General features: G+C 45.4%; 1 protein-coding gene across 1 annotated transcript in view; it reads right to left on the minus strand.

The window, feature by feature from the left end:
• The window catches only part of PCCA (propionyl-CoA carboxylase subunit alpha), a 935313-nt gene extending 921806 nt beyond the window's left edge, over positions 1 to 13507 (minus strand). Inside the window, exon 1 of the mRNA XM_040336164.1 lies at positions 13402 to 13507. Coding sequence (XP_040192098.1) covers positions 13402 to 13409 — 8 coding nt within the window. The 5' untranslated portion in view covers positions 13410 to 13507. The remainder of the gene's footprint in view (positions 1 to 13401) is intronic.
• Between the last annotated feature and the right edge of the window lie 8038 nt (positions 13508 to 21545).

Below are 21545 nucleotides of genomic sequence, written 5' to 3' on the forward strand. Positions count from 1 at the left end.
TTCTGTTCCTACACCACACCCACGAAAAACTCCTTAAAACTCACTCCATAGCAAGCGCCTTTAGTACGTACTAGGGCTGAAACAACTAATCGATTATTCGACAACTAATCGATTATGAAATTAATCGATTACAATTTTCATAATCTATTAATCGGCCAGTAACATAATGGGGTTAAAAAAAATAAAATTAGCCCTTTATAGTACAAAAAAGCAAATCGCTACTGTAAATATTACTTTCACTGTCCCACAGTAAAAAAATAAACCCCTTACAGTAGCGATTATTTGCTCTTTTTGTACTTATTTTTGTTTTTTTAACCCCATTATGTTACTAAACATCTCAGGCCTGGGTCACACCTTTTTTGGTGCTTTTTGCAGAAACACACTACAGTTCATTTACATGTTTTCCTATGGGACACGTTCACATCCATGATTTTTTTCAGCTGCTGCGTATTTGGAAAGTGCAAGGACTTTTTAACGCAAACCGGTGCTATTTTGTTTTTTTTGGTTCAATATACTGCAATGGAGAAGCTGCAGAAAAGCATGTAATGTGTTTTTGCGGCAATTTGTGTTTTGTAATCTGCCTAACAAATTAAAAAAAAAAAAGGGCCAAAGGCTATTATCCGATTAATCGGAACAATAATCGGCCAACTAATCGATTATGAAAATAATCGTTAGTTGCAGCCCTAGTACGTACTATAAAGATCTACCAGTATATAATCTCAAAGATGACCCAGCCACCCACCAACCTTTCCCCGAAATATAAATGGGTACGGAAATTAAAACTGGATTTTTAAAAGGTGCAAACACAATACAAAAATGTACCGTATTTTCCGGCGTATAAGACGACCCGGCGTATAAGACGACCCCCTAATTTTCCAGGAAAAATTTTGGTTTTGGGATATACTCACTGTATAAGACTACCCCCTTTTTTTCAAGCCCCACTGTGCCATTACATGCCCCCACAGTGCCATCACATTGCATGCCCCCACAGTGCCATCACATTGCATGCCCCCACAGTGCCATCACATTGCATGCCCCCACAGTGCCATCACATTGCATGCCCCCACTTTCCCCCCCACTGTGCCATCACTCACGTTTTGCAGGCCGGTGACAGTCTCCGTCTGCTGCGAGCGTCCATGATTTCAAAGCCGCGCGCCGTCTTCTCAGTGTGTCCTGTGATTGGCAGAACACACATTTTCCCAGTAGCGCCTCTGTTCTATGTTCCGCCAATCACGGATGCCTTCTCATCTCGTCCGAGGATGAGAAGGCATCCGTGATAGGCGGATGAGAAGACGGCGCGCAGCTTTGAAATTATGACGATTGCAGCTGCACGGAGACCGTACCCGGCGTATAAGACGACCCCCGACTTTGGATGCATTTTTTTGCATCCAAAAAGTCGTCTTATACGCCGGAAAATACGGTATATCAAAAATATATACAGAAATAGAAAAGATATAAAAATCCATCATATATTCAATAGAATTTCATTACTGAAAATACAGATAGAAACATTCAAGGAATGTATAAAATACATTTCCTGGAACAGCATCAAGACAATACAAATCTTCCATCCATAACCCCACAACAACTCTCTTCGCTAAATGATCCCTTCACGATCACTGAAATATTGAAATTAACCACTTCCATACAGGGCACTTATACACCTTCCCACCCAGACCCTAGAAAAAAATAATTTTTTGTTGCAGTTAGAAAACATTGTAAATAAGTATGTTTTCTCCTTCACGGATGGGCACTGATGGTACTGCACTGATGGGCACTGATAAGGTGGCACCGATGGGCACAGATAAGGTGGCACCAATAGGCGGCATGGATGGGCACTGATAGGCAGCACGGATGGGCATAGATGGGCACTGATAGGTGGCACCAACGTACCAATGTATGTGTTTTACTGTACTAATGGATGCCAATCAGTGGCATCCCTGGTGGTCCAGTGTGGGCATCCTCTGGGGGGCTGTGCTGATAATCGATCAGCACAAACCCCCCCCCCCCCTGTCAGAGGAGCAGCCTTGAGTGAGATGCGAATGAGGAAAAGCAGATTACCGGCTTTTCCTGTTTACATCGTGATCAGCCGTGATTGGACATGGCTGATCACGTGGTAAAGAGTCTCCGTCTGAGACTCTTTGCCTAGATCGGTGTTGCGGGGTGTCAGACTGACGTCCACTCAGGATATTGAAACCACTTTGCCGACGTCTTTTTGCATAAGGCGGGCGGCAAGTGGTTAATAAACTCCTTAATTCCAAATCCACAGGCCCAGATGGCTTTACTGGGGAATACTACAAGCAATTCCAAAACCTCTTAGCACCTACCCTATGTCAAACATTTAACTCAGCTGCCAAATACAGCCTTGTTCCCTACTGATATGATCAGTGCCATTGTGGTAACTCTGCCCAAGTCTGGTAAAGAACCCACTTCCCCAAAAAAATTCCGGCCTATCTCGCTATTTAACCTCGATTTAAAAAATGTATGCAAAACTCATTGCCAATAGCCTTTAGAGACATACTCCCCTCCCTTATTTGCAAAGACCAATCAGGCATTACCAAGGGCCGCCAAGCCTCAGACGCTACTAGACGAAAGATAAATATCATTCATCACGTAGAATCCACTAAACTGCCTTCACTCCTCCTATCCCTAGACCCCGAAAGGGCATTTGACAGGGTTCATTGGGGATACATTTCAGCAGTGCTGAACAAGTTCACCTTAACAGGACGAATACACAACATGATAATGGCCTTGTACTCTAACCCATCGGCTCGGGTGTTCTCAGCAGATATCCTGTCTTTACCCTTCCAAATTTCTAACGGTACGAGACAAGGGTGCCCATTATCTCCCACAATATTTAATCTTATTATGGAACCCCTAGCAGAAAGCATAAGATCCAATAGCAAAATCTCTGGTATATCTCTTGCTGGCTTAGAACATAAAATCAGCTTGTTCGCAGATGATGTGATCCTCATGATTACTGACCCTGACCGATCCCTACCCGAGATCCAAAGGAAGCTCGTCTGGTTCAGTGACGTTTCTCATTACAAAGTCAATGAAACTAAATCCTATATACTTAATTTGGGTCTGGACGAACCCACTAATAATCGACTTAAACTGCAATTCCTATATACTTGGGCGGAAAATAGAATAACATATCTGTGAATCCAACACAACTAAAACCCCTGTTAGTCTTACCGGTAACGGTATTTCCAGGAACCTTCCAAGACAGCTACTTGAGAGATGATTGGCTCTGCCCTCTATAGGAAACACAAATCAGATACAATTTAAAAAGGCCCCTCCCTTTTCTCTGACCCTCAGTTTTTTAGAAGATCAAGCAAACCTTTACCAAAGTGCACTCGGCAGAGGAAAAAAAAAAAAAAACACAAACAAAACACCACCACCAGGTGAAAGTAAAATAGGGTGGGAATATTGACGCTGTCCTGGAAGGGTCCTGGAAATACCATTACCGGTAAGACCAACGTGGGGTTTTCCCCCCTCACCTTCAAGGACAGCTAATTGAGAGGATAAGCAAGATACTATACCTACGAAAAGGGACAACAGCCTGAAGCACTTTCCTACCAAAGGAGAGGTCCTGGCTGGAAAGCATCTGAACTCTATAATGTTTGAAAAAATGCATGAGAGGAGGACCAGACGGCAGCTTTAGAAATTTCTCCCCATGATGCCCCCGCTCTTCCTGCCCATGACGTAGCCATGGATCTCGTAGAATGGGCCCCAATTCTAGAAGGAGGGATACGACCTGTCGCTTTGTAAGCTTCGCAGATAGCTTCTCTAATCCATCTAGCAATAAAGCTTTTGGACGCTTTCTTGGGGCCACTGAACAATACTAAACAGCTGGGAGGAACTCCTAAACCCACTGGATTTCTCTAGGTAAAAGTAGAAGACATCTCAACGTCTAAAAAACAAAATCTTTCCTCCTCCACATTTTTGTGAGAGGTACAGAAACTAGGCAGGACTACTTCCTGGGACCTATGAAAGTTAAAAGATACTTTGGGCAAATAGAAAGGATCAGGTCTAATCACTACCCCTCTAGAATCTTCAGGAAGGGGTTTTTACAGGAAAGGGATTGTAGATCAGAAATCCTTCTCCCTGACGTAATAGCTAAAAGGAAAGAAATCTTTAGGCCCCTTTCACATGTGCGGACCGTATGTCCGCATTTTCATCCATCCGTTTGCGGATGAAAACGGGACATACATTGGTCCCTATGCGATTGCCGATGTCAGTGGATGAACATCCGCTGACACCCGTAAATCACCCGCCTCCGCAAAGCTCTGATTTTGCGGACGGAAGAAAATCCTATTTTTTCTTCCGTCTGCGGATCAGATGAACACGGACACACGGTCCGTATTCATCCGATCCCCCCATAGGGGAGAGCGGAGAAAAGACAGGGCGGTCCCTGCACAGTGTGCGGAGACTGCCCTGTCATCCGCCGGCTCAGCGGGGATTTTACGGAGGATCCCCGCTGAGCTGACGAACACACAGAGGCGGATCATTACTGATCCGCCCCGTGTGAAAGGGCCCTAAAGGAAATAAATTTCAGGGAAGCTTCATGCAAAGGCTCAAAAGGAGCTCTTGTTAGAGCATTTAACACCAATGATAGATCCCAAGGAGGCACATGTTTGACAATCCTGGGAGCATGTCTAGATCTGGCTGAAAGGAACCTCCTGACTTAGGCTCGATTCACACCTATGCATGTTGCTTTTGAGCGTTTTTGCAATGCTTTTTGCAGTGCTTGCTGCGTTTTTTTATGTGCGTTTTTACCACGATTTGCGTTTTTTTTTTAGCCAGTAATTATTTTTTTTACATTTCCTTTTAGGTTGAAAAAAAAAAACGCAAATCGCCGCAAAATGCGTTTTGGATGCAGGTCCATTGAATTCTATTGCATGCAAAACGCTGCTTTTTGCTGGGAAAAAAGTCCCTGACCCTTTCCAAAAACGCAGAGGCACAAAAAAGCATTGGTGTGAACATGTTCCATAGAAAACCATGTTAAAAAATGTCCTTGCATTTCTGCAAAATGCATCAAAAAAAGCATTAGTGTGAATGGAGCCTAAAGGATCTTCTGCTTGCCTCTTGTCTAAAAGACACAGACGGGGCCACAACCTGAACCCTAAGGATGCTGACAGATAGACCTTTCTCCACACCCAAAAAATCCAATATACAGGGAGTGGAAAAAGAATCTAAACCAGATTTCCTTTGCCAGGAATTGAAAGTTTTCCAAACTTTCCCATAGATTCTTCTAGTTACCAACTTGCGGCTGTCCAGTATAGTTTGAATAACTTTCTCTGAACACCCTCTCAACTGTAAGATGCGCTGCTCAGCCTCCAGGCCGTCAAATGGAAGGTCTGAAGGTTTGGATGCAATACTGGTCCCTGATGGAGTAGATCCATCCGGTAGGGGCCAGGGAAGATCCACAGAGAGGGTCATCAGAATCACTTCTGCCCGATCCTGAATAATTTTCATTGCCTGCACCCATCAGGTTTTGAACCATACTCACCGCTGAAGTGCATTTGTCTGGAGCGGCGGTTTTCTCTCTCTGCCAGCTCGACGAGCACCTTCAGTGTCTTCATCATCCAGTGTTTTTTCTGGCTACAGCACCCAGAAGCACCGTTCAAATACCCCTGCCTGTCCATGGATACCACTATATCTACTACAGCAACTACTGCAACAGAACCGGGATACAGCAGAACCCTAAAAGCTCCTTCAGAGCTATGAGTAAGCATTGGTTATCGATGTGAAACGCGTCAGCTCTGTTAACCCACTGCTTGCGTTTTTTTTTTTTTTACTGTTGTAGTTTTCGTTTTACTGGAATAAAAGGCACCATTTTTTTACACTTTATTGGAGTGTGGCTGTCCATCATCTCCTCCCTCTTATTTATGCTTTGTGCATTGCCTGCACCCATCGGGTTTTGAACCATACTCACCGCTGAAGTGCATTTGTCTGGAGCGGTGGTTTTCTCTCTCTACCAGAGATAGGAGGGGGGAAAGGAGGGAAGGCATAGGCCAGAGCGAAATCCCACGGGAAGGAGAGAGCATCCATTCCCAAGTGAGAAAAATGCCGGCAGCTTTCTGTTGAGACTGGAGGCAAAAAGATCCACTGCAGGAAGGCCTCATCTGAGCACAATCTCCTGGAACATGCCTTGATGTAACTCCCAACAGCTGGAACTGACGCTCACTCTGCTCAGATAGTCCGCCAGTGTATTCTCTGAACCTCTGATTGAGGGGACATTGATTTCTGCCCAGGACAGAATCTGCTGTGATAGCATTAGAAGTGACTCTGAACGAGTGCCCCCTTGCTTGTTCAGGTACGCCACCATAGTGGAATTGTCTGAGAAAACCAATAGGTCTCTTGAACAGACCCTCTCTTGCAGAGCCAAGAGAGCTTTCCCTACAGCTAGTAGCTTCCTGAAGTTTGAGAAGCGACCTGCCTCCTCTGGCAACCAAGCTCCCTGGACCTGCCAGCCCTGAGAGTGTGCACCCTAGCCCCACAGACTGGCGTCTGTATTAACTTTTACTGGAGCATGTTGCGCCCAGTTCTTTTCCACTGCTCCCACCAGGAGAGATTGAGAAAATCCTCTCTTGGCAGCTGAACTAGCTGAGTGAGTGAGTGAGTGAGTGAGTAACTTGTATAGCGCAGCAAATGCGAACTTAATCGCCTCAAGGCTGATCTAGAGAATCCTTCCTGCGATCCCAATGGCGCAAGAGAAACGCCTGAAGGGGCCTGGAGTGCAATTGGGCCCAGGGTTCCCCTGGGATGGCTGCAGTCATTAATCCTAATAACTGCATGATCCACTGAAGCGAGTTCTGTGGAAGAAATTTGAAGGCCTGCACAGCGAGAAGAAGTTTCAAAATGTTCTCCTCTGGAAGAAAAATCTTCTGAGCAAGAGAGTCTATTAGGTAACCCAGAAAAAGTATGCTCTGGGAGGGTACCAGACAAGACTTCCGTTGGTTGACTTTCCACCCCAGATTCTGAAAGGTCCGCAAAACCAACTGCAGATCCCGGATAAGGGTCTCGGGCAAAGATCAGAAAATTGCCAAGATATGGGACGATCGATACACAGGCTTCTTATTCTGTGGCTTATTCTTTTGAGAAGAAGGGAACCGTTTACTCTTCTCAGAGGAACGAGCTAGGACCTCCACCAAGGAGTAACCAAATAAGAGCTTGCCTTCAAAGGGAATGCTGCAGAGCTTGTTCTTGGAGATAAGGTCCCCCTCCCAAGACTTAAAGGGTCACTAAAGGAATTTTTTTTTTTAGTTAAATAGCTTCCTTTACCTTACTGCAGTACTGGTTTCATGTCCTCATTGCTCGTTTTTGCTTTCATGTTGCTGTAAAACTACTCTGATCTCCACACTTCCTGGTTGTCTGGCTCCTTATAACCATCATACTGGGAGCTTTTCACGATGGTCTAAGCTGTCATTACTGTGTGTCTAAAACTTAACAGAACCAATCAGATTCATTTTAAAAACAAAACACTGCCCTGGATTTGTTTGTTTTTGTTCTGTGTCTCTTTACTCCACATAAACAGGAAACCAGTTTAAAAACTAAAGTGAAACTACAGGCAAATTATATGATTGATTTTTATCTATTTTTTATCATTTTTAAAAGGAATCAGTTAACTTTTATGTCTCTATACCCTGTAAACAGTCATTTCAGCAAAAAAAAAAAAAAAATTTCCTTTAGTGATCCTTTAAGCCAGATCGCTCGCCTGGCTGAATTAATGAGAGCAGAAGACCTAGCTGCAGCTTTCACAGAGGCTGCATTAGCCAAGAAGGCTACGGACTTGGCAATGTGTGGGAAGGACTCCCTAATTTCCTCTTTGGGGGGTGTCGGATGAAAGGAGATCATCCAGACGCTGTCCAAATTCCTAGCCACACAGGTGGATGCTACAGCTGGACCCAAGGATAAAGCTGAAGCATCTCAGGCCTTACGCAGAAAAAAAGTCAGCCTTCCTGTCCATTTGCTCTTTAAGGACCCTGAGTCTTCAAAGGACGAGTCTGATTTTTTAGAAACCTGTGACATAGGGGTATCTAGCTTAGGACATTTAAAGAAAGACTCTTCAATTTCAGATTGAAAAGGAAACATTATGTTGTGCCCTTTAGACTGGAACAACCTCCTTTCAGGTTCTTTCCATTCTGAAAGAAACATATCTTTAAGTGACTGGTGAACCGGGAAAGTCCTTGATTTCTGCCCCTGAAGACCTCTATACATTCTATCCTGCACAGATTGGATTTGATGTGGCATCTCAATCTGTTCCGAGGTATAAATTGATTTTAAAAGTTCATCAATATCCTCCACTGGAAAAAGAAACTTAGGGTTACCCGCCTCCCCCACTGATGCGGACTCGCCATCAGACGAGGAGCTTGGGTTCTCCCCTTCTTCCAGATCTGAGGTATAGTGTGAATCACTCATCTCGGACCGGGGAGGGGGTCTAACTGAAGCTGAAGGCTCTTGAGTTCTGGGACCAGAGGAAGAATGCCCCAGACCTGCTGCCCTGTCATTAAAAGACCGGCAGGAGGCTACCACCTCCTTCATAGAAGACATTAACGCTTTCAAAGAGGTAGTCTCTGAACTATCCCTAGATGAACACAATCTTCACAAAAAAAACTTTTATATCCATCAGACCGCCTGGCTTTACAGTTTTCGCATTTCTTTTTCATCGGTCTATCCTAGAAAAAAAAAAAAAAAAAAAACACAGAAACAAGAGCCATAAGAAAAGAAGGCCCATACAAAACAGGTCCCCTGCTGCATAATCACAGACGAGGGCTTACCTTGGGGGCAGTATGGGATTTGGAGGCTGTCGCTGGTTCCATCCGACGGAGTGCTCCCTCCTCAGGCCTGTCCTCAAGCTCCATTGGTGAGTGGAGATTGCCTGGGAAAAATAGGCTGCTGTACCAGGCAGCATGTCCTCAGTGTACTCCGCCGTGTTCCTTATGAAGACGCCGGGAAAGTGCGTCACGTGACTTCCGGTTCTGGCGCCATCTTGCCGCGTCACCGGAAGTCCTGACGCCATTTTGGTACACCTCGGTGGAGCTGAGGAAGACAAGGCTTCCACCAGGCAGAGCTGGGGAAAAAACCTGAAGGAAGTTGCCACCACTTAAACAGGTAAGCAAGTACCTCCAAAAATAGGGAACCCTTCTGGCCGAAAAAACAGGGACTGAACACACCCAGGACTTGGCCACAACCAGTACTGGATGTTGCCACCAGAGCAGGGGGGTACGCCAACCACAGTTACCAGACCTAAAAAAAAAAAGTGTCTGGAAACACAAAAAAAAAAAAAAAAAAAACACGAAGGGTCAGAGGAAAGGGAGGGGACTTTAAAATTGTATCCGATTTGTGTTTCCTGTAGAGGGCGGAGCCAATCATCTCTCAAGTAGCTGTCCTGGAAGGTGAGGGGCCAAATAGACTCTTAATCTGACAAGTAGATTGTTGTTCATCAGGTGGAATTGATCAGGAGACCATACAGCCACCTGGTCACTCCACCCACCCCCTAGATTCACATGCCCCCCGCCTTTTTTGTCCCATATGGTATAAAATAAAGTTTTTTTTTACTTTTTCCACTAAAAAGTTACACGCAATTACTTAAACTGCCACTACAAAAAAAAAAACCCTACCGCCATATACAAACGTAAACACATGCACTGGGGCACCTACGAATAAAAATGTTGTTTTTGAACATATGTGTTACATATTGCAACATGTGCCAGTGTGAAAGAAATAATTCTAGTGTCAATATTCAATACAATTGAACAGAACAGCCAAGTATAATTTTTTTTTAATTTGAACCCCAAAAAAAATCCTTTACAATCACTTCAGTAATCTTCAGACCTTAAATTATTGTTTTTTTTAAACGTGAAATGCAAAAGTAGCTGTCTGTGAAAGGTTTAAAAAGGGTTGTAAAGGTTAATGTTTTTTTACCTTAAAGGTTCGTTTTTTATTAGATCAATTGATTGCTGTAAGCAAGAGCATTTAAATATCACTTGCCTCGTTTTTCCTTTTGACCTCCAAAATACAGTAATCCAGGTTTGAAAATGCCATTTCCTGTCTCTCCTCCTCTTGCTTTCCACCAGCATCTGAGCCGTTTTGCATGGTGGAAAGCAGAATGTGCTCATCCCCTCCCTATGCCTACAGCCCTGCGTGAAGATGCTCTCTTATCCCTCACAGGCATGGAGGCTAAGCCTAATGGGAACTGTAGTTCCCATTAGGCCATGATGTAGCAAGAGTGAATGCGCACCGCAAACCAGGAAGTCAGTGAGAATAATGATTCAGGAGTGACGGAGGTGAATAAAACAGCTTGATTTCAACAGGTATCAAACTAGTTATAATGCAAAACATTACTTTTTACTTTATCAGCTACTGTCAGACTTTAATTTAAGAGGAAAATATTTTTGTCTTTACAACCCCTTTAACTGCTTGCCGACTAGCCGCCGGCGGCAGGTCGGCTCTCCTGGGCGAGAGCCCGTAGCTCTACGTCGGCTCTTCGAGCCGCCACTAGGGCCGCTCGCCCCCGACTCCCGTGCGTGTGCCCGGCGGGCGCGATCGCCGCCGGGCACACGCAATCGCTCGTTACAGAGCGGGGACCGGGAGCTGTGTGTGTAAACACACAGCTCCCGGTCCTGTCAGCGGGGGAAATGCTGATCTTCTGTTCATACAATGTATGAACAGAGGATCAGTGTTTCCCCATGTGAGTCCACCCCCCCCCCCCCACAGTAAGAACACACCCAGGCATACTTAACCCCTTCCCCGCCCCCTAGTGTTAACCCCTTCACTGCCAGTGGCATTTTTATAGTAATCCAATGCATTTTTATAGCACTGATCGCTATAAAAATGCCAATGGTCCCAAAAATGTGTCAAAAGTGTCCGCCATAATGTCGCAGTACCGGGGAAAAAAAAAAAAAGCTGATCGCCGCCATTACGAGTAAAAAAAAATAATAAAAATGCCATAAAAATACCCCCTATTTTGTAAACGCTATAACTTTTGCGCAAACCAATCAATTAACGCTTATTGCGATTTTTTTACGAAAAATATATAGAAGAATACGTATCGGCCTAAACTGAGGAAAAAAAATGTTTTTTTATATATTTTTGGGGGATATTTATTATGGCAAAAAGTAAAAAATATTCTTTTTTCAAAATTGTCGCTATATTTTTGTTTATAAATCGCAAAAAATAAAAACCGCAGGTAATCAAATACCACCAAAAGAAAGCTCTATTTGTGGGAAAAAAAGGACGCCAATTTTGTTTGGGAGCCACGTCGCACGACCGCGCAATTGTCTGTTAAAGCGACGCAGTCCTGAATCGCAAAAAGGTCTCTGGTCTTTGGGCAGTAATATGGTCCGGGGGGTAAGTGGTTAATGCATCCTATGCATTAAGGTGAAAAAACACCTTGCTGTCATGAGCCCCCCCCAGCCCCCCATTTTACTTACCTGAGCCCGTTCACTTGCTCTGTGCATCCACCACCATCCTCTTCTCCACGGAGTCTTGGCGTTGATTGGATAGATTGACAGCAGCCAATCAAAGCCAATGACGCAGCCAACGGGGGCGGGGCCGAGTCACACAAGCGGTGGCTATGTACTCTGACTGTATAACACGGGAGCGCACCCGCAAGCTAACCCCCTCGGGAGAGAGCTTCCCAGAGGGGGTTAGCTATTGCAGGGAGGAGCAGAGACAGTCGCAGAGGGACACCAGAACAGCAGGATCGGGGCTACTCTGTGCACAACGAACTGCACAGTGGAGGCAAGTATGACATGTTTGTTATTTTAAAAAAAAAATAAACCTTTACAACCCCTTTAAAGATCATAAAAGCAAAATGTCCCAATTCACACATAAAGCTCAGCCTAAAACTGATGTGCATTCAGTCACGATGGGAACGCGGCCCAATAAAACACACACACTGCCTATAACCATCTAAAAGTTGTTCAAGACACACATATAGGACTTCTCAATCGGGTTTCCATGGTGATCTACAGTGTCACAGGAGACTGACAGGTGGATTCAATCCCCACATGCAGAACTGTGCCAGGAAGCTGCTGGGAGTGCTGTTGTAGCTTGCGGTCCCCCGCCGGCCCCTCTTCCCCTCCTGCCCATCCAAGGTGCCTGTATGTGACATCATCTGGGATGGACAGGAGGGACCAGTGGGAAACAGCACTCTGCAACAGGGCTCCCAGCAGCTTCCTGGAGCAGCTCTGTACAGTATATTGCTGTCTCCTCTTACTATGCTGCAACCCCCCCCCCCCCCCCAATCGAATGTGCCCTGCTGACCTCTGGTATCCCTTCAGAAACCGCTCCAGCCACTCAGATCAGTTTCATGAGAAAGCTGGTGTTCCATCAGAATGGGTAACGGAAGTACCTTTCCATCAGCTGCACATGCGTCCACCACTACCAGGTTTGCTAATCTGACAGAACACCTGCAGTCAGAAGACGGCAGCGGACATCTTACTACACCCAGCTACGTCTTGAATTTAACAGTAATTTTAAAAGCCTAAAAGGTTTAGCGGTGCACACTGCAGGGTGTACCAACATGGACTCCGCCACCTTCCTACTGCTGGTGTGCAGCTTCTTTCAAAAATGTTACATCAAAACAGCATCATAGATGTCAACGTACTTTATATACGCTTACTTTATGCTAAAATGACTCTTAAATTCAAAACGTAGCTGATTGTAGCAAGATGTCCTGCCAGATTAGCAAACCTGGTAGCAGCGGACGCATGCGCAGCTGACGGTACATTAGATCCGTCACCTATTCCTATAGGAACGTCACTTCCGTCACCTATTCCTATCGAAACACTGAGAAAAAAAAAACAGTACCGGGGTAATAGCCGATATCTTCAGCCATAATCCTAGTAAACCACTTGCAAACTGCAACTCATATATGTTTTGCGGACAACAATTTGTTAAATAGGTACACTTTAATCATTTATTCTGCTATGTAATGCTTTTTCTAAAAGGAATTGTTACATAAAGAGTTTGCTGATCACACCAATGTCCCATGAACATTATTTTAGGGCTTCCCCAAGATCTGAAACTTTTTGCCAAGGGTTCATCAAAGGTTAATGGGCTGAGGAGTCCTGATGTACACAATAAAATGAGCAGTGTGCACTCCTATGAGCCCGATGGTGGAGATGTACAGCGGTGCTGGCCCAGCTCTCCCCCAACATTGAAGGACTAGGAAGCTGAAAGCTGTGCTGGACTATCGCCCAGAAAGATAGGGGTGCCTGCAATGTCAGCCGCACACACTGGGAACAGCAGCAAAGGGGGACATGCCAGGTGTATGAGGACTCTCCAGCATGCATGACGTGCATAGAAGTGATTACACAATAGCTCGGTTATGGCAGCGCCTAGCCCAGTCCCTAACATGAGTCTAGGAGCCCGGCGCCCACTTCTCACCTGCCCATTGATCAGTAATCTGTGCGCCTGTATGAAGACTCTGAGCGCCGCCATCGTGGTCTCTGTACAGCAAGTCTGACCTTTCCACTCAGAAGAGTGGGAGGAGTCTGCTACCAGGCGACCTATGAGACGCCTAGAAGAGGCCGCGCCTGCTTACGCTCCCACGTGGTGAAGTGTCCTTGTGCCTGTCAGCTGTGCGCTGAGGTGACCGGGAGGTGTGAGGGTGAGGGAACGGTGTTCCCGCCAGGTGGCCTTGTCCTTCCCTGTGTGGCTCGTATAGTTCAGCGCAGGTAGTCGTCTGAGGGGGAAGGAATTCCTCCTGTACACGGAGGCGGTATGTGAGGAGTATGAGGCCAATACCTTTACCTCAGTGTGGGATATATGGGGCTGGCTGTACGCTACTTCTCCATCTACATTACAAAGTACCTAAACAGTTCGTTTTTTTTTTTCTAACATTTTGTAATGACTGGAGGTTCTTCACTCTGAAAAATGTACAAATACTGGAGCCGCTGACTTTTAATAAAAGTGCACTTACCTATCCAGGGATCTAGTAGCTTTATCACCCAGGCCGGTTCTTCGTCAGTTTTCAGGTCCCTGACACCGCCATGTTTACTATGGGAACTTTCATGGTTACATACTGTGCACAGGCGGACTTTATATTGCAGAAGAAAATTGCAAAAGTCTCTTCTGCAATAAAACACACTTACCTGCCTGCTCACAGCAATCCCCATAATGGAAAGTGAGTTGCTGTATATGCAGCCTTGGGTGCTTTATTGACTATCTCCTTTTCATGGAGTGATGTCACCCCATGCCGGCAACGGCGAGGGGACCCCTGGAAAGGTAGGTATTAAATTAGTTCCGCTTTAGGCTAGGGTCACTATCTTCGCATGTGGCTCACAGCAGGGGTCCGTTGCGTCCCGTTTTAGGTCTCAATTTTTGTCTGAATTCGGACCAAAAGACACACAGGGCTCCTATGCAAATGAAAACAAGGCAGATCCCCGTTCTGACAGGGATGGACACAGATCTTCTGTTCCTGCTAAGCAGGAACACAAATCTCTGTGTACATCCAGCGAGTCCATCCCCCACACAGTTAGCAAGCACCCCCTTGGGACACACTTAAAGGGGTTGTAAAGGTTCGTCTTTTATTTTCTAAATTGGTTCCTTTAAGCTAGTGCATTGTTGGTTCACTAACCTTTCTTTTCGATTTCCCTTCTAAATGTTTTTTTTCTTTGTTTGAATTTCTCACTTCCTGTTTGTCCTCAGTAAGCTTTCCGCCATCATCCGAGCGGTGAAAAGTCATTTAGAACAGCTTACTGAACACCTTACTGAGGAGGAACAGGAAGTGAGAAATTCAGACAAAGAAAAAAAACAAAACAAAAAACTAACCTTTACAACCCCTTTAACCCTTTGATCGGCCCTGGTGTTAACCTCTAACCTGCCAGTGTAATTTGTACAGTAACAGTGCATATGTTTAGCACTGTAATAATGTCACTGATGCCCAAAAAAAGTGTCACTGAAATCTCATAGCCCTGCTAAAAATCGCTGATCACCACCATTGCTACAAAAAAAAAAAAATATACAAATGCCATAAATATATCCCATAGTTTGTAGACGCGATAATTTTTGGGCAAACCAATCAATATACGCTTATTATATTTTCCTTGACCTCCCAATGTCAGCCTACCATGGGTTAGCTCCGCCCTATCTGACCCCTCCAGGACCACCTTTTTCTTAGCCAGTAAAGAGTGACGGTCTGCCTACACCAGTGTTCTTTTTTCGTCCGCGCTCCAGACGCCTTGAAAAAAAAAAATATTTATATCTATATTCATGGAAGAAAGATTGGAACCCCTATTGGATGAAACAGTGATTGCTCTGTTTCGGGTTCAGCCTCTCCCTCTTCTCCACAGAGTCTCTGAGTTGATTGGATAGATTGATTGCAGCCATTGGCTCTCGCTGCTGTTAATCAAAGCCAATGACGCAGCCGCCGGGGGCGGGGCAGAGTCATACAAGCGGTGGCTATGTACTCTGACTGTATAACACGGGAGCGCACCCGCAAGCTAACCCCCTCGGGAGAGAGCTTCCCAGAGGGGGTTAGCTATTGCAGGGAGGAGCAGAGACAGCCGCAGAGGGACACCAGAACAGCAGGATCGGTGCTACTCTGTGCACAACGAACTGCACAGTGGAGGCAAGTATGGCATGTTTGTTATTTAAAAAAAATAAACCTTTACAACCCCTTTAAAGATCATAAAAGCAAAATGTCCCAATTCACACATAAAGCTCAGCCTAAAACTGATATGCGTTCAGCCACGATGGGAATGCGGCCCAATAAAACACACACTGCCTATAACCATCTAAAAGTTGTTTAAGGCACACATATAGGACTTCTCAATCGGGTTTCCATGGTGATCTACAGTGTCACAGGAGACTGACAGGTGGATTGAATCCCCACATGCAGAACTGTACCAGGAAGCTGCTGGGAGTGCTGTTGTAGCTTGCGGTCCCCGGCCGGCCCCTCTTCCCCTCCTGTCCATCCAAGGTGCCTGAATGTGACATCATCTGGGATGGACAGGAGGGACCAGTGGGAAACAGCACGCTGCAACAGGGCTCCCAGCAGCTTCCTGGAGCAGCTCTGTACAGTATACCGCTGTCTCTCCTTACTTTATTAGGCTGCTGCCTCCCCTTACTATGCTGCAACACCCATCCCCCCCCCCCCCCATCGAATGTGCCCTGTTGACCTCTGGTATCCCCCGTCTCCTGTACACTGCTTATCTCAAGTTGGAGTGCCCAGAATCAAGCATCTCCTGATGCTTCAGAAACCGCTTCAGCCACTCAGATCAGTTTCATGAAAAAGCCGGTGTTCCATCAGAATGGGTAACGGAAGTACCTTTCCATCAGCTGCACATGCGTCCACAACTGCCAGGTTTGCTAATCTGACATAACACCTGCCGTCAGAAGATGTCAGCGGACATCTTACTACACCCAGCTATGTCTTGAATTTAACAGTAATTTTAGCAATTTTTAAAAGCCTAAAATTTACCACCCAATTCTCTCTTCAACATAAATATCACGGGTTAATAAGAGTACAGTGCTGAGTGAGTACAGTAAAGTGTGATAGTATTAATCAAAAAACAGTGAATAATATAACTAGGAAACAACAACACTTATGAAAAAATACACTCTATCCAATGAGATAATAAAGTGAGTTCATTATGGGTTAAATGGACTAAACCCATATGCAGCCCTGTAGATGATCAGCTGGCGTCTCCTCCTCACTGCTTCTCATTAGACAGAAAAAACGACCTTCCCAAAGATCCAGTCAGAAATGCTCCAATATATAGAAAAGAGAAAAAAGAGAGGACAAGCCTCATAGTACAATATTGTATGGCAAAGGACAGTGGACAAGAAACTACACCGACGGTGTATAAACTCACAAAACCGCCGATTAACACAGGCTCTGAATTAGTTTGCCGCTCAGTGTGATGGTCTCCTCACTAGGATCGTAGTCCCGTCACATAGGCTCCTCCCCCACGCGTTACGTCACTAGGCACGTGACTTAGTCATGGGTCTCTAGATGACTGTGAGAGACGGCAGAGCTTTTAACAGAGGCCGCTGCGTGTCATTCAAACAGGAAGTGAAACCACAAAAGGAAGGGAGCTGACATCTACATCATTGCTGGCAAAAACTAGAGCACTATGCAATGCAAAGCAGATTTTGGCGCTCGCTACATATAAAACAATATACGATACAAAGTTTTTAATACAGAAAAATTTAAATTTTTCTGTATTAAAAACTTTGTATTGTATATTGTTTTATATGTAGCGAGCGCCAAAATCTGCTTTGCATTGCATAGTGCTCGAGTTTTTGCCAGCAATGATGTAGATGTCAGCTCCCTTCCTTTTGTGGTTTCACTTCCTGTTTGAATGACACGCAGCGGCTCTGTTAAAAGCTCAGCCGTCTCTCACAGTCATCTAGAGACCCATGACTAAGGCCCCATACACACGATAGAATTTATCCGCGAATACGGTCCAGCGGACCGTATCCGCGGATAAATCCTCTCGTGGATTTCGGCGGATTTTCATGCGATGGTGTGTACACACCATCGCATTGAAATCCGCGCCGAAATCCTCTTGCGATGACGTGTCGCGCCCTCGCCGCGATTATGACACGGCGACGTGCGCGACGCTGTCATATAAGGAATTCCACGCATGCGTCAAATCATTACGACGCATGCGGGGGATCCCTTCGGACGGATGGATTCGGTGAGTCTGTACAGACCAGCGGATCCATCCGTTGGGATGGATTCCAGCAGATGGATTTGTTGTGCATGTCAGCGAATATCCGATCTGCTGGAATCCATCCCAGGGGAGATATATCCGCGGATAAAGATCCGCTGGCGTGTACACACCATAGGATCTATCCGCTGAAACCCATTTGCTGGGATTTATCTGCGGATGGATTCTATGGTGTGTATGGGGCCTAAGTCACGTGCCTAGTGACGTAACGCGTGGGGGAGGAGCCTATGTGACGGGACTACGATCCTAGTGAGGAGACCATCACACTGAGCTGCAAACTAATTCAGAGCCTGTGTTAATCGGCGGTTTTGTGAGTTTATACACCGTCGGTGTAGTTTCTTGTCCACTGTCCTTTGCCATACAATATTGTACTATGAGGCTTGTCCTCTCTTTTTTCTCTTTTCTATATATTGGAGCATTTCTGACTGGATCTTTGGGAAGGTTGTTTTTTCTGTCTAATGAGAAGCAGTGAGGAGGAGACGCCAGCTGATCATCTACAGGGCTGCATATGGGTTTAGTCCATTTAACCCATAATGAACTCACTTTATTATCTCATTGGATAGAGTGTATTTTTTCATAAGTGTTGTTGTTTCCTAGTTATATTATTCACTGTTTTTTGATTAATACTATCACACTTTACTGTATTCACTCAGCACTAGTTAATATTAGCGCTATCTCCTATTCATTTCATATCATTTTGGTTTTGTTCACCTATTGGATACGCAGCTTTTATTATTTGATATTTTGTGCTGGTTTTCCTATTTTTGGTTTTATATGGTAGCGCAGTAGTACCACTCCTTTTACATTTTTAATAAGAGTACACTCACCAAGGCCAAGATGCTGAGGGCGTCTCCCTTTGCGACCTAGCGCGGTCCGCCCCCCGGAGTGAGAACAGGGGGAAAGACGCACCAGGAGGCACCGGTACCGACAGGAAGCTGAAGGCTGGATGCGTGGACAGGGGCTGATCAGGAAGCAGTCCACTGAAGGCAGCTGGGATGCACACCGGGATAGTCCTGGAAGTCCGGGAACTTGGAACAGGAAGCAGGCAGCGATTAATCCGGGAAACTAGTCGTGGTCAAGGGGCACAGAGATCAGGATAGTCCGAGGTTCAAAGGTCAATGGCAGGTGAAGGCAGCAGTCCAAGGTTCAAGCCAAAGGTCAAGGTCAGGAGGAAGCAGCAATCCGGGGTTCAAAGCCAAAGGTCAAGTAATCAGGAACAAGGAAGTAGATTCTCAACAGGAATACTCTCCAAACGCTGTGACAAGCCAGCAACCAAACAGGAGGAAGAGGGCGGTTTAAATAGCCCGCTCAGGGCTCTGATTGGCCGGGAGAGGAACGAGCCCGCGCGCACAAACAGCGCGTGCGCCAACACCGCGCATGCGCGCGGCGCAAACAGCTGCGATTGCGCAGCTCTATGGGACTGGGCAGAATTTGTGCCCTGATAATAAACAGGTTAAGAATATTCTTAACCGCCACTGGGGAGTACTTAAAAATTATCCCCTATTAGGCCCTGTACTCCCTGACAAAGCAGATATTTATAGGGGTGCCTTGCCCCTTAGGAATAAGATCGCCCACAACGTGACCGATCCCCCTACCAAACCCACACTTTTTTTTTTTTTACATCTGCTACTACCTCAATTGTTTACCACATGAAACAATTCACTACATGTGCCACTCGGTACATACTGTATCTTATAACTTGTCCATGCAATAAACAATATGTGGGAAAAGAACCATTAGAACCTTTTCCATCAGGGTCAACGAGCATATCACCAGTATCAAAAAGGGTCGCACGAACCATAGTGTCCCTAGACACTATTTGGAGTGTCATCTTAACCCCCAGACCATATTGCTGCCCAAAGACCAGAGCACTTTTTGCAATTCGGGACTGCGTCGCTTTAACTGACAATTGCGCGGTCGTGCGAAGTGGTTTCCAAACAAAATTGGCATCCTTTTTTCCCCACAAATAGAGCTTTCTTTTGGTGGTATTTGATCACCTCTGCGATTTTTATTTTTTGCGCTATAAACAAAAATAGAGCGACAATTTTGAAAAAAATGAATATTTTTTACTTTTTGCTGTAATAAATATCCCCAAAAAATATATAAAAAAAAAATTTCCTCAGTTTAGGACGATACGTATTCTTCTACATATTTTTCGTAAAAAAAAAATCGCAATAAGCGTTTATTGATTGGTTTGCGCAAAAGTTATAGCGTTAACAAAATAGGGGGCATTTTTATGGCATTTTTATTAATATATTTTTTTTACTAGTAATGGCGGCGATCAGTGATTGTTTTTTCGATACTGCGACATTATGGCGGACACTTTTGACACATTTTTGGGACCATTGGCATTTTTATAGCGATCAGTGCTATAAAAATGCATTAGATTACTATAAAAATGCCACTGGCAGTGAAGGGGTTAACACTAGGGGGCGGGTAAGGGGTTAAGTATGTTCCCTGGGTGTGTTCTTACTGTGGGGGGGGGGTGGCCTCACTAGGGGAAACACTGATACATTGTATGAACAGAGGATTAGCATTTCCCCCCCTGACAGGACCGGGAGCTGTGTGTTTACACACACAGCTCCCAGGCCCCGCTCTGTAACGAGCAATCGCGGGTGCCCGGCGGCGATCGCGCCCGCCGGGCACCCGCACGGGAGTCACGGACGAGCGGGGGGCCCTAGTGGCCGCTAAAAGAGCCGACGTAGAGCTACGGGCTCTCGCCCAGGAGAGCCGACCTGCTGCCGTAGAAAGACGGCGGCTGGTCGGCAAGTAGTTAAAGATCCTTTGGGCACAAAGTTCCAAGTGATTGACAGATTCATCCCCCATTGGAGGGGCGAGTCACGTGTCAGAGGGGTTTCTAAGCTAGAAATGTTTTGGATATACCAGCTTCGATGTTTTTGCCCTCATGGGTTAAACATCGACTGGGATATTAATGCATTTATAAACAAAGCCTGATCAGTGTTAGCCAGAGCCGGTTCACACTGGGGCGATCCGACTTCCAGCGCGACTTCCAGAGGCGATTCCGACACGACTTGAATGTGAACCACAGGGCGATCTGAGGCGATCTGGGGCGATTTATAAATCGCCTCCAGGACAGGGAATGTCAGAAATGGCCAATCAGAGCTACTAAGCTCTTCTGACATCATTCTTCTTCCTGTTTGATTTCTTCTTCCCTGTTCCCTGTTTTCCTGTGTCTAAAATGCTCTCTGTGCGTTACAATAGATCAGGGATCTATTGTTGTTGGGGGATATGTTGTTCCTGCCAGGGATCTAGTTTTGTCAAAGATCTATTGTTGTTCTCATGTGAATTTGTGTTCCGATCAGGGATCTAGTGTTGTCAAGGATCTATTGTTGTTCTCATGTGAACTTGTGTTCCGATCAGGGATCTATTGTTGTTGGGGGATCTGTTGTTCCTGCCAGGGATCTAGTTTTGTCAAAGATCTATTGTTGTTCTCATGTGAACTTGTGTTCCGATCAGGGATCTAGTGTTGTCAAGGATCTATTGTTGTTCTCATGTGAACTTGTGTTCCGATCAGGGATCTATTGTTGTTGAGGGATCTGTTGTTCCTGCCAGGGATCTAGTGTTGTCAAGGATCTATTGTTGTTCTCATGTGAACTTGTGTTCCGATCAGGGATCTATTGTTGTTGAGGGATCTGTTGTTCCTGCCAGGGATCTAGTTTTGTCAAGGATCTATTGTTGTTCTCATGTGAACTTGTGTTCCTTTCAGGGATCTATTGTTGTTGGGGGATCTGTTGTTCCTGCCAGGGATCTAGTTTTGTCAAGGATCTATTGTGGTTCTCATGTGAACTTGTGTTCCTTTCAGGGATCTATTGTTGTTGGGGGATCTTTTGT

Source organism: Rana temporaria, chromosome 2 (genome assembly GCF_905171775.1).
Source record: "Rana temporaria chromosome 2, aRanTem1.1, whole genome shotgun sequence".
NCBI lineage: Eukaryota > Metazoa > Chordata > Amphibia > Anura > Ranidae > Rana > Rana temporaria.